Source organism: Tachypleus tridentatus, chromosome 9 (genome assembly GCF_004210375.1).
Source record: "Tachypleus tridentatus isolate NWPU-2018 chromosome 9, ASM421037v1, whole genome shotgun sequence".
NCBI classification, from domain to species: Eukaryota; Metazoa; Arthropoda; class Merostomata; order Xiphosura; family Limulidae; genus Tachypleus; species Tachypleus tridentatus.
The window spans coordinates 6,709,796-6,724,711 of record NC_134833.1 but is presented as its reverse complement, the minus strand read 5'-3'; the positions used below and the strand labels follow the sequence as shown (position 1 = coordinate 6,724,711).

Sequence of the window (14,916 nt, the reverse complement as noted above, 5' to 3'; positions counted from 1 at the left end):
AGTAATGATGATATACCACATTGAAAATTAAACTATTAAAAAAAACAAATGTGTAAACACAAGCACTGACATACAAGAAGTGATACTTTGGTAGAAGAGAACAAAGGGAGCCTTGTGTGTCATGAGAATATGTCACAGAGAGTTCACATACAACAATTTACATGAGACACACACTGGAATGAATCAATTCCAGTGGAGGGGAGATAAAAGTCTTGTGGATGACATACCTTGTTTGCATATACAGGGCAGCACTGAAGAAGAATAGCTATTTATGTGTGCTGATGTAGTGCATTATATCAGTAAGTACAGTTTTTAAGAAGACATAATATGTTTTCAAAAGCAATATCTTTATTTTCACACATCCAACCCGGTTCTGTTTCTACCTAAAATACCATATTGTACATAACGTCAAAAAAACAACTTCATCCTTTCGTTATCAAACTTCACTAAGATAAGTACATAATAAATAATAATGGTAGCAACTACTAATGGAAGAACTGACTGCATAATGCAGAGTGAATAAAAACAAATTTTACTAACCTTTCCTTTCTTAACCTGAGTTTTAGTTGGTGAAGTAACAGGAAACTGTGAAGCAAGTCTAGTTTCATCAGCTTCTCTTTCCTGTAATTTGTGGGTAAGTCGTTGCTGTCTTTTTTGATGCTTCACTTCAGAGTTTATTTTTTGATTTAATTCATTTTTCTAAATATGAAAAAAAACCATTAAAATAAGCTGCAAAAAATGTAACATGTATCTAGAAATTTATAAATAAGAAATATAAGTTATTTTCATTTACTGTGTCTTATTTTTAAAAATACTTATTTCACAACATTTATAATGTTTGAAATAAAAACGAACTTGTTTCTGCTCAATATCTTTTGGAATCTTGAACTTTCTTCTGCGCTTCTGAGCTTCACGAGGAGATGGCTGACTACTGGCTGTAGAAATAACCAAGGGAGCTGCAGAAGGCAATGGGATACAAGAATTATATGCAGAAAAAGTATCTTCTGTCTGAATTGTCATTGCACTATCTTCTTCATGTTTTTTGATACACAAGTCCAAAGGAGCAGGCAATGAGTCACTGTCTTGTTCCTGGCACATTTCTGACGTTAAACAAAGAGAGGTGCTAGCATCATGAGCCGGACTAGGAAATTCTGGTCTAGCTTTTAAATCCAGAGGTTCTGGATCATCTTCATCCTGTGATAAAACTAATGAGCTTGAAATATTTCTCAGGCTTTTCAAACACTATCTACTAACTTAAAAGTACTTCGTACTTATCTCTCCTATTAGCACTTTTGGTTCAAAAACAAAGAAGTGCTCTAGACTAGTTATGACACTTTGTTGTTGTCTTACTTCAAATAGTATATATTAACCAAACCAAATTTTAATATTAATTTATGAGTAAAATACTTCTTTAAAACAAATATTTAAAATAAGTAATGTTTTCTATCAAAATGTTCTCTGCTATGGAATATAAACTCCCTGCTTTTAAGGTCGAAATCTTCCAATAATAATTTTACTTTTTGAAAATGTAAACTTCCATAACATCCTAGACAACTAGAGTAAATACATTTTAAAGATAATAAAAGTTAAACCATGATATTTAAATGTACATCTTCATTAAAATAAATTTTATGATCATTTCAAACATATCATAACTAGACCCAAAAGAAAAATCAGCACAACAATGATCTCTGAAATCTAACAGTTGTGCAAAGCTAAAACCAGTTTTCAGACAAACACATCTAGGTTTTTACACACATCTTAATAACCAATTCATTTACTCCATATGTTATAAGTAATTCTTCTCACACAAACACATCCAGGTTTTTACACACATCATAACCAATTCATTTACCCCGTATAAGTAATTCTTATCCCACAAACACATCCAAATTTTTACACACATCATAATAACCAATTCATTTACCCCGAATATTGTATGTAATTCTTCTCACACAAACACATCCAGGTTTTTACACACATTATAATAACTTATTCATTTATCCTATAAGTTATAATTCTTCTCACACACACACACACACATATCAGGTTTTTACACACATTATAACAACTAATTCATTTATCCCACAAGTTATGAATAATTTTTCTCACTTCTTCCGATGGAGGTTCCTCGTTGAGACTTTCATCCGTACGTCTGTCTGAATAAAACTGGGTCTCCTGATACTCACTTGAGTCGTTTACTTGATGCTGGTGAGTGGTAACATCACCAGAATCACTTGTGGTACCACTACTACCACTGTCACTGCTAGAACTGTTGCCTGAGTCATTACTACTGTCATTGGAGTCATCTGACTGACTTTCATTGTCTGAGCTAGTTTCTTGAGGTGGAACTCCTTCAGGCTACACACGGATATTTTATTAGCATTTCAGCTTATAACGTATTGATAAAGTTTTAAAATAGTTACCATTTATTTACTCTTACTGCAGGTTATATATGTTTAGTGATATGTGAGCACAGTCTCTGTAAAGTTACAAGCTGAGAAATGATAGAAAACCACTAAAGAATAACAAAAAAAAAAGAAACATAAGCATTGAAGGTTTTATTTATTTTCATATAAAAACATACAGTGTTACCTTTATTATCTGCTAGACTTGTACTGTGGTAAGTTTTCACTGTGACAACATTACAATATTTTACTGGAAAAATGTTTGTAATGTTTTAAAATGCAGAACATAATTTACAACAGTAACAGTTTTATTAAACAACAATAAATATTGTAAAAAAACATTTAAAAGTGCAGTATTCTAGGTAAAGTAACGCTGGTGGAAAATAACATGAAGCCACAGCAGAATAACGAAACAGAAGCATTGTTCTAAGAATGTCGCAAGACATTCTGAACGTAACTAAAATGAATGCCAGTTCCAACAATGAACACCTTTCCACATGCAGAGGTAGCAGATAAAGCTTTTACTGTAAATATATATTTAGTCAGTAGTTATCTTTTATGTTCATAATAAACTAATGTCACTTAAAACTTAAACATTTCTAGCTCTTTTCTTCTAGTTTAAATCATTTTTGAATTATTAAACAGCTGTTTTCCAATGTTGACTTTGCTTTAACACAACTTAAAGGCAATTGATTTACATACATCTTCCAAACAGTGCATATAAATTAGATATGCCAAAATAATTAAGAGTTCACATCTATATAAATTTACATCAGAAAAAAATCCAAGAACCAAACCTGCTTCTTGCGGTATTTTCCTTTAGTTTTTGTAATAACAAGTTTGTGAATGCCATTACTTGCTGCTTTCCATGTTTCAAGGAGATGAGCTGGTGTTTTGTCGTCCTTCTCTACACAAACCACTCTACAATCAGTTTCATTCTCTTCCTCCATGAGGATCTGTTCTGGCAAAGGTGAGACTGTTTCTTGAAGGGGTTTATCCAATAAACTTGTTGAAGAAGTAGACAGATCCCCATTTTCTTCATACAGCTCACTAGAAGATTTTGTTAAGCTAAGTCACCTTGTAAAAACAATCAACTAACATTTACATCTCAACAATGTGATGAGAACAGAAGGCATGCAGTACATTTTATAACACGTGACACACGTCTCACTCACTTATACTGACACATCACAACATAATGACGACTTAAGATGTAGACACACATGTCTCACTCACTTATACTGACACATCACCACACAACAACAAAACATAACACTGTCCAACATGCACCATGTTTGTGCTAATATTTGAGTCTGTTCAAGGGCTAAAACAAAATTAGAAGAGAAAAAACAACCTATCTCTGAAAAAAAGATTAATTAAACAGATTATTACATTCTGTTAAACTGTTTATTAACATTTTCAAATAACTGAAATTACAGAATTCTTCATAATGTTTCTCATGTAAACTCAATGTTAATGTGAGAGTAACAGACTTTAAAACCATATATATATGTATATATATATAAATATAGAAAAGAATTATTAACAAATCCTGACAGGAGGAGACTGGTGTGTAACCACACACCATTGAAAGCTATAAAAAGTATGGTCTGTCTGAACAATGACAATTTTATAGTTAGTAACTGGCATTTATTTTAGTATTTTTTGATGGGATGCTGGATAAAACAGAAAATACAAAATGCATGGAGAAAATGTTTTACACTAAGGGAAATTCAGGATTTTTTAAAATATTGCCTTGTATAATTAAAAGCTGAAAACTTATATACTATTAAAATATAGATCACTAGCTAAGAGTTTATCAGACGCTAATGGGAATAACATAAAAAGAAAGTAGTTTAAGAAAATGTTGAATGTACAAAAACTTTGTATCATGACCAATAAAGAATACCGAGGACAAGTGTTAAAGAAACATGGATGACATAAAATTGTACATACTTATGTGATCTAAAGTTATATGTTAAAAGGAACAAAATGCAGTTTCACCTATGAATTAAATAAACTATAGGTTCAGTGGACATTCCAGTGAAAAAAAACATAAATACAAACAATTAAAAATGTTTAAAAACTAATTCTATGTATAGAAATGAACCACTATTTTAGAAAAACTGTTGTAAAAAGAAAATAAACACTTCAACTCTTATGTAGAATAAAAACACAACAAATGTGCATTATCTATGTTTATCAGAAGCACACATACACAAAGTTACTTCTGTAAAATTAAAGCATAATGACAGTAATATATTGTGTATATCTACTGCTGCTCCAAATCAGGAGAAAGAAATTAAAAGCATGCACTCACCTTTTGTCCTCCAATGTTTGTAAAGAAGTACTTATAACAGTCTTAGGGAAATGATTATCAGAGACTAAACCATTAACATCTGTAAACAGACAAAAAAACATTATAATGTTAAGTACACTTCCAGACAAACACACCACCATCAACACAAATTCAACTAAAAAAAACAAAAGAATACCACGTTAAGTAAAGCTTTTTTTATTGCCAGACAAGCAGTGAACTACTATGATCTGATCAGACAAAACAAAACTTTAAAATGCTAAGTAAGGCTTTTTCTTTCAGGTAAACACTGCATTACTAATATGATAATCCAACATTAAACTGTATTAAAACAGAGGTATTGCTAACCAGAATAGGAAACCATGATCGATATCATATTGAAATGCCAAAAATTCCCATCATGGAAGCGTGCACTAAATCTTTCACGTACCTAGCAACACCTCTATATACAAATACAAGGAATACCATCATATTCATACAATAATTATTGTTTTTACACTATATTTCAAAACAATAACATTTTATTAAACTGAAAATGTATTTCCAATAATATTACCTCCCCTCACACTCCAGCTATTACTAGACTGCCAGGGTTTCTTTCCCTTTACACGTCTAAGCATTAGTTTGAATGTTTTTGTTGCTTCCTCCAGAGTTTCACATCCCACTTAACTGCACTTGTCAATATCTGTCTCCTCACACTCTCTACCTACTTCAATGTGTCCTCTATTACGCACCTCCTTCAGACAAAAGTATCACTTTTTAGAGACTGACCTAATCCACAGTCTACATTGCTGGCTCTCAGTGATGAGGAAGAGCAGAAAAGTGTGAATAGATACATCTTCAAAGTGTGAATAGATACAACATCTTCAAAGTGTGAATGGATACAACATCTTCAAAGTGTGAATGGATACAACATCTTCAAAGTGTGAATGGATACAACATCTTCAAAGTGTGAATGGATACAACATCTTCAAAGTGTGAATAGATACAACATCTTCAAAGTGTGAATAGATACAACATCTTCAAAGTGTGAATAGATACAACATCTTCAACGTGTGAATAGATACATCTTCAACGTGTGAATAGATACATCTTCTTCAACGTGTGAATAGATACATCTTCTTCAACGTGTGAATAGATACATCTTCTTCAACGTGTGAATAGATACATCTTCTTCAACGTGTGAATAGATACATCTTCTTCAACGTGTGAATAGATACATCTTCTTCAACGTGTGAATAGATACATCTTCTTCAACGTGTGAATAGATACATCTTCAATGTGTGAATAGATACATCTTCTTCAACGTGTGAATAGATACATCTTCAATTTAAAAAGTGTCAACCTTTAAACTATACTTCTCTTCACTCACACTACAGCTACACACTGACAAGGTAGAGGGACCAGTAACAACATTACAAAACTTGTCTGCACAGACATAAGATTAGCATCCCACTGGGAGAACTGCACTACTTCCAAAACAGATGTGCCCTTAATCTGGAACTTAAATCGTGCATTGAAGGTAAAATTTGACACGATCCTTTATCACCACTGGCCAGGACCCAACCACATAGCCAAGATCCCACTGCTCAGAATTGAGATTGTAGAGTGATTCCTAAATCTTGGTATGGTGACTCAGGCACTTGGACCACAACAGACATATTTTTAAAGTGGATTCCAACCTGTACCATAGAGTGATGCATTCAAAAATCACAACAAGAAGGTAAGCAACACCCGAAACTCAGAATGACAGGATCCTGTATCCTATACTCAACAGGACTCATCCAGTCTCAGAATGATGAATAGTCATCCTCAGTTCCTTATATTTTTAGAAGTAAGCCAACCATAATTTACACAATTTACTGATCAGCAGGGAGGAGCAGGACTCCCTTATACTTCACTCATGATAGCCCATGAGTGGTGGTCCAGCACAGTAAAAACATTTGGTGTGTGTCTAGATGGTCTTACGGAACACCTCATTTCTACAGAGCCTGTTACAACCTAGATAAAGTATACTGAGTTAGTGGTTGTTTGTGTGGATCTGGTTTGATAAAAGTACACCTGACTGGGAAACACTCATCACAGAGTGGGATCCCAAGAAAAAGAGGTAAGGGACTCTGTAAAGGAAAGAGGAAATAAGTAATAAAAAAATAATCACCCCTCTTTATAACCTAGTGGATAGCTACATGAGGTAGTTGAAAACCCTCAGAAGAAGATACTTCCACATGGTGCAAAACAATGTGACAGTCAGGTATTGGGAAGGGCCACATTCCAGTCCACACATTGTCCTCCATTGGATAATTCAACCAAGACACTAAGGACATAAGAATGTGACAAACCTGAGGAGACATGACTTGCAAAGTCACCTCACCTCCAAAGAGAGCCTAGAATAAGCAATATGGGTCAATTCTTGTAGCCATCCTGTTAAAAGTAACTGGGAATAAATCATGGGAAACCAGAGGGTCACAATGAATAAAAAGCTATTTATGGCAAATAACCAAAATCTGATCAATCATAGAAATGAAAATCATTTATCTCTTTACTTGGCTGTCTCAGGTAAGAAGGACTTCTCTGGGTACAGAAATACATTGGAAGAATAATAAAATGTACTGAACACATGCAGCAAAAATAACTCCAAGTGGTGATACATCCATATGCAATCAGCAACAAAAAATTACCATTAAGGGGTAATACATGGCAAATAAGGAGAAGGGTTGGTAGAACATATTTCACCACCTTCATACTCCTGTTGGGTAACTGAAACAGATATTAGGGATAAAGGACCTGAAACAACTTAAGGAGGCTGGTAAGCATTGGGGACTCAAAGAATTTTTGTCTCTTCAAGTATTTAAATTTTCAAGAATAAGGTTGCCTAACACTAGGTGATTGTGGAAGATACAAAACCCTTGTTCAATACACAAGTCAAAAACCAAGCTATGGGTGGCACATTTGAACAAAGTGGATTCAACCTCCTCACAATACATGATTGTCAATATTGTGCTATTTTAATGTTTCAGTAACATGTGCTATTTCAGTTGCTAAATGTTAATTATGGAATGATACAGAGACTGTGACAGGTACATGGCAACCTCATACATTAAATCCCAAGGCCTTGCAAAGAACCACATAATCTCCAGACATGTCAAGCTTTATGAATGGATGGGTGTAAAATATCAAATTACAGCTGCCTCCACAGAAATAGCCAAAGAGAAAATGAAAGTGGTGGATACTCCTGAAGGTGAAATAGAGGCAGAAACCATGAATAAGAGGGCAATTCTGGTGCTACCTAATGAATGCAAACTCAGACAAACAGGTGGAGAAGCACACAGATGCAATCCAGTTCAGTCGTGATTGAATGTCTTGATTGCTAATGCCAAAGGGTGAAGTACAAGTGTAGAAGCTTAAAGTCAAACCAATGTGGATGCTAACAATGGTTCTAACTCATCATCAAAATGATGTGATAAATGCTAAGAGGATTCCTAAAATAAAAGATGCAGGGAATGATAAACTGTGACATACTCAAGTTGGCCATAAACTGGTTTGCCAAATACAAATTTTTTATGGAAATCAAACAAGTAACACAAAGAATACTCAAAGAATCTCCAGCAGTTGGTCATACTACAGAGAAACCTGTTAGTGAACACTATGCCAGAAAAAGGTAAAAACATCATTTGAAAAAGGTTTTTATATACAGTACCAAGACAGGAGGTGAATTGATGCAAGTATCATGAAACAGATACTGCTAGGACCAGTTAAGTGGGAATAAAACACTAGAGCCAGGAAAACAAATTCCAATCAATGCTTATATGGGCAAAAGAAAGAAACCTTAGAAGTCAGACAATAGCTGTAGCATGAGAAGCGAGTATTTTTCTGGAAAGCTTATGAAGGGAGGAGGCAAACAGGTATGGGAACAGAATTAAAATAAAACTATTTCTAACATTATACTAACATGGAAAACAATTCCTGAAAGACAATATAATTAAATTTGTTCTGAAACTTTTGAAATTAATAAACTGAAAGCAAACTATTTTTATTACTGTAACATTTCTTTAGCAAACTGAAACTAATTTATTTCAAAGAAACTTTTATTGATACTACATCTCAACATAAATTAAAGTTGCAAGATCACTATATTTTTGTATTATCATGGTTGTATTTATCATTCATTTATTAGTTCCTGCTATTATTTAGGTTATTTATGAAATGTATTAAATTGCTAGTGCATCTTCCACAGAATCTTTTGTGTTTTGAATAAATACACGTGTGTATAATGAAACTGACATCAGCTTTCCTAGAAATAACATACAGATACTTAAATACACATGTGTATAATGAAACTGACACCAGCTTTCCTAGAAATAACATACAGATACTTAAATACACATGTGTATAATGAAACTGACACCAGCTTTCCTAGAAATAACATACAGATACTTAAATACATGTGTGTATAATGAAACTGACATCAGCTTTCCTAGAAATAACATACAGATACTTAAATACATGTGTGTATAATGAAACTGACACCAGCTTTCCTAGAAATAACATACAGATACTTAAATACACGTGTGTATAATGAAACTGACACCAGCTTTCCTAGAAATAACATACAGATACTAAAATACACGTGTATAATGAAACTGACACCAGCTTTCCTAGAAATAACATACAGATACTATTAATGTAGCACAAAAGTTTGTGAATATAGAATCTCGAGGTTGTACTCTCGTGACCTACTATATAAGCAAATCCTCTGCCAGAAGCTTTACTAAGAGAGAGCCATGAAATAGTTATTGAAGGATACAATTATTGTTATTTGTCATTCAATATTCTTATTGCTAATGGAAAGTATTGTTGAAATATTGTATTTGTAATATTCATTTTCTTGGAATTAGTTATTTTTTATCTGGTTCTTTTTCACAATTCCATTATTACTGTTTATTAATGTTATGATAAATTGTTTACTGATAATAGAAGTGTGAAGTCCTGGTCAGATGACTGTTTAATAAATTAAATGGTACCTTAGGACTAAAGCTTATAAATAATTTAACAACACAACAATGTTCAGAAGCCTGACATGATGTCTTAGAATATTTAGAAGTATAACATGATCTCCTTATGACTAAAGATAATAAGATATTTAACAAATTCACTGACATCTACACTATCAAGAGTCTTACCATAACATACTATCACACAGATATTAAAAATTACACTAATCTTCACTAACATCTCCAAGTGGCACTTTATACAATTAAATGTCTGGTACTAAGAACTTGGTAAACTGTTTCTAACATTTACATCCACAAATGGCATTTTACAGAACTAAAACACTGCAAATTCAGGTGTGCCAAAACTAAGATAATGGTAAGCTGCTTCTATCACTAAGACTGCCAAGTTCTTTGCCTTGCTGAGCAGTGGTATCACCAATTCTATGTTCATCAAACTTGAAAATTAAGCAAACAAGCACCAAAAGAAACAATTCACACCAATAAGAACTAGACTATACGAGCACCTTTCTATACTTAGAATTAACTAACTCTAGCCTGACAAGTAAAATACCAAAATAATATACACACCATGACATAGCAACAAATCAGGTTGTTTAAAAACAGTTTTACTCTTAGATTAACTTCTGTTTATACACATGAATATGAATTAGAACATTTACCCAGTTACTTTCTAGAGAAAGTATTTGTTCTAAAACTTAGCGACAAGTTTGATTCTTAATTGAGGAAATACAAAATCAACATATTTTCTCTTCTAAACTAACAAATTTCACAAAAAGAGGATTTCTTTATACACTGTTGTGAAGTGTCATTTTAAAACTAGAACAATGTGAAGGTATTTTGATGAAGTCATACAAAGTATTGTTTTAATTCAAACAAAAACTATTTAATGTAACAATTAAACAAAACAGTTGTGAAAATAACAACTTGTGACAATTAAAAATTCCTTTAAATGATATGAAATAACTTGAGTAAAATAAGTTTTAATTTTATATTAACTGTACATAATGTCCCCCAAAGTCATATTTAACATCAAGAAATTATTAAATTTATATATAATTTAATACCCTTCTCTGAACATTAATACAACTTATTTATTAAACATTAACTATAATATCATGTATCTTAGGAATGTACAACAATTATTACAATATCATTCTTGAAAACATACTGCTTTGCTCCGTAATACCTATTATTATTATATGATATAAAAATGTTTCCACAGTCCTGTTTTCCACAGGAACATTATTTAAACAACTACTTAGAGATATCTAAAGTCAGCCAAAATAAAAAATATCTGAAGCATAAAAGGAAAAGTTTTTAACAAAGTGTTCAGGTATAACAGCTCAGAGCCATGCAACATGACAACACCAAGCCTGAATCATGCCATTAAAGATGGCAAATTACCTGAGACCTGAGGTTCGAGATAAACCTCAGATGACGAAGGTTTTGCGTACAGATGTCCTAACATTTCCTCTACAACTGAAAGACCAAATCCATCATTAAGTAAAAAATAACCCTAAATATTTCTCACCACAAAACACAAGGAATCACTTTAATTGATTAGATTGAGATAGTAACAAAAACATTTTAACCTGTGTTAATCTTTAAATTAATTTGTTTCTTTCCTAAATAATGCTCATGAGAAAGTTTCCCAAATGAATTAGTAATTTTATTAAAACTCACAACAAACTGAATTACTTTTATATCAGTAATAATCATATCAGTGAATACTACATTTCATAACTATTGTAAAAAGACGTACTTCATAAAACAACAACAGATGGAATACAGATTGCTAACATTGGTGTATACAGTATACAAAATATAGCTACAGTATCATGTGTGTACATACAACCCTCAGTTTAGCATGCTGTGTGTATATACAACCCTCACAGTACCGTATTGTGTGTACATACAACCCTCACAGTATCATGCTGTATGTACAACTCTCTCATAATCATGTGTGTACACAACCCTCACAGAATCATGTGTACACAACTCTTACAGTATATTATACACACATACAACCCTCAAAATAGCATGTTGTGTACATACAACACTCAGTTTAGCATGCTGTGTGTACATACAACCCTTGCAGTACCATATTGTGTGTACACACAACTCTTTCAGTAACATGTGTACATAAACCCTCACAGTGTCATGCTGTGAGTATATACAACCCTCACAGAACTACTCTTACACAACTCTTACAGTAGAATGTTGTGTGTACATACAACCCTCATATCAGCATGTTGTGGGTACATATTGCCCTCCCAGTAGCATGACGTGGGAACAAAGTTTATACTTCCTCTTACAGATGTGTATACGCAGAAACCTGAGAAAAGAAACATTTAGTAACCTTTGTTTTTCTTCTTCATTATGTTTCTCTTTAGACACACTGTCAGTACTCTACATTTAATAACATTTGTTTTTCTTCTTCATTATGTTCCTCTTTAGACACACTGTCAGTACTCTACATTTAGTAACCTTTGTTTTTCTTCTTCATTATGTTCCTCTTTAGACACACTGTCAGTACTCTACATTTAATAACCTTTGTATTTATTCTTCATTATGTTCCTCTTTAGACACACTGTCAGTACTCTACATTTAATAACCTTTGTTTTTATTCTTCATTATGTTCCTCTTTAGACACACTGTCAGTACTCTACATTTAATAACATTTGTTTTCCTTCTTCATTATGTTCCTCTTTAGACACACTGTCAGTACTCTACATTTAGTAACCTTTGTTTTTCTTCTTCATTATGTTCCTCTTTAGACATGGTCAGTACTCTACATTTAGTAACCTTTGTTTTTCTTCTTCATTATGTTCCTTTTTAGACACACTGTCAGTACTCTACATTTAGTAACCTTTGTTTTACTTCTTCATTATGTTCCTCTTTAGACACACTGTCAGTACTCTACATTTAGTAACCTTTGTTTTTATTCTTCATTATGTTCCTATTTAGACACACTGTCAGTACTCTACATTTAGTAACCTTTGTTTTTCTTCTTCATTATGTTCCTCTTTAGACACACTGTCAGTACTCTACATTTAGTAACCTTTATTTTTCTTCTTCATTATGTTCCTCTTTAGACACACTCAGTACTCTACATTTAGTAACCTTTGTTTTTCTTCTTCATTATGTTCCTCTTTAGACACACTGTCAGTACTCTACATTTAGTAACCTTTGTTTTTCTTCTTCATTATGTTCCTCTTTAGACACACTGTCAGTACTCTACATTTAGTAACCTTTGTTTTTATTCTTCATTATGTTCCTCTTTAGACATGGTCAGTACTCTACATTTAGTAACCTTTGTTTTTCTTCTTCATTATGTTCCTTTTTAGACACACTGTCAGTACTCTACATTTAGTAACCTTTGTTTTTCATCTTCATTATGTTCCTCTTTAGACACAGTCAGTACTCTACATTTAATAACCTTTATTTTTCTTCTTCATTATGTTCCTCTTTAGACACACTGTCAGTACTCTACATTTAGTAACCTTTGTTTTACTTCTTCATTATGTTCCTCTTTAGACACATTGTCAGTACTCTACATTTAGTAACCTTTGTTTTACTTCTTCATTATGTTCCTCTTTAGACACACTGTCAGTACTCTACATTTAGTAACCTTTATTTTTCTTCTTCATTATGTTCCTCTTTAGACACACTGTCAGTACTTTACATTTAGTAACCTTTGTTTTTCTTCTTCATTATGTTTCTCTTTAGACACACTGTCAGTACTCTACATTTAGTAACCTTTGTTTTTCTTCTTCATTATGTTCCTCTTTAGACACACTGTCAGTACTCTACATTTAGTAACCTTTGTTTTACTTCTTCATTATGTTCCTCTTTAGACACACTGTCAGTACTCTACATTTAGTAACCTTTGTTTTTCTTCTTCATTATGTTCCTCTTTAGACATGGTCAGTACTCTACATTTAGTAACCTTTGTTTTTCTTCTTCATTATGTTCCTCTTTAGACACACTGTCAGTACTCTACATTTAGTAACCTTTGTTTTTATTCTTCATTATGTTCCTCTTTAGACACACTGTCAGTACTCTACATTTAGTAACCTTTGTTTTTATTCTTCATTATGTTCCTCTTTAGACATGGTCAGTACTCTACATTTAGTAACCTTTGTTTTACTTCTTCATTATGTTCCTCTTTAGACACACTGTCAGTACTCTACATTTAGTAACCTTTGTTTTTATTCTTCATTATGTTCCTCTTTAGACATGGTCAGTACTCTACATTTAGTAACCTTTGTTTTTATTCTTCATTATGTTCCTCTTTAGACATGGTCAGTACTCTACATTTAGTAACCTTTGTTTTTCTTCTTCATTATGTTCCTCTTTAAACATATTGTCAGTACTCTACATTTAATAACTTCTGTTTTTCTTCTTCATTATGTTCCTCTTTAGACACACTGTCAGTACTCTACATTTAATAACTTCTGTTTTTCTTCTTCATTATGTTTCTCTTTAGACACACTGTCAGTACTCTACATTCAGTAAAGTTTGTCTTTTTTGTGTATTATGTTTTTGTTTTGGTACACTGTCAGTACTGTACTTCAGTATTCTATTTTTTTTTACCTATGTTTGTCTTTAGAATAATGAAATTACTTGATGCTATATTTCCTTGTCCACCTTTCAAAGCCAGTCATGAACTAAAAAGACTGATCAATGATTCACAAATGCAAACAAACAGCTGACACTCACTTCTACGAGGCTGTGGAACTACATCAGCAGGGGTAGTATTCAGTATTACATTGTCCAACTTAAAGCTTGCAGAGGTGCTGCTGCTAAATGTAGTTGGAATGTTAGAGGTTGCACTAGAACAGAGAACGTTCGAGGTGGTGATGATCGACTCTGCCGGAGACCACCACATGTGAATCCCTAGATATAAGTAGGGAAGGTGCAATAAAAAAGGTTGGATTTTTATCACCTTAGAAGAACAAAAATTGTATTTTATTGAAAAAAAATATAAATAAATCTCTGTGGTTCCAAACTGGAGATTACCTACAAAAACAGGAGAATGAGAAATTTTAAGCAACAATGTCTAAAAAAATTTGAAATCCTAAATTCCAAAATTTAATACCAACAAAAGTAATTTTATTAATCTTTAATTTAATGTTATTAGAAACTTCTCTTATTTTTGAATAAAAATATTAAATGG

General features: G+C 32.6%; 1 protein-coding gene across 1 annotated transcript in view; it reads right to left on the bottom strand.

Moving 5' to 3' along the window:
- The window catches only part of LOC143226981 (bromodomain adjacent to zinc finger domain protein 2B-like), a 166,931-nt gene that overhangs the window by 101,787 nt on the left and 50,228 nt on the right, over positions 1-14,916 (bottom strand). The window contains 7 exon segments of the mRNA XM_076458530.1: positions 541-699; positions 856-1,194; positions 2,113-2,361; positions 3,206-3,458; positions 4,729-4,807; positions 11,142-11,216; positions 14,460-14,636. Of these exon segments, the coding sequence (XP_076314645.1) occupies positions 541-699; positions 856-1,194; positions 2,113-2,361; positions 3,206-3,458; positions 4,729-4,807; positions 11,142-11,216; positions 14,460-14,636 (1,331 nt within the window).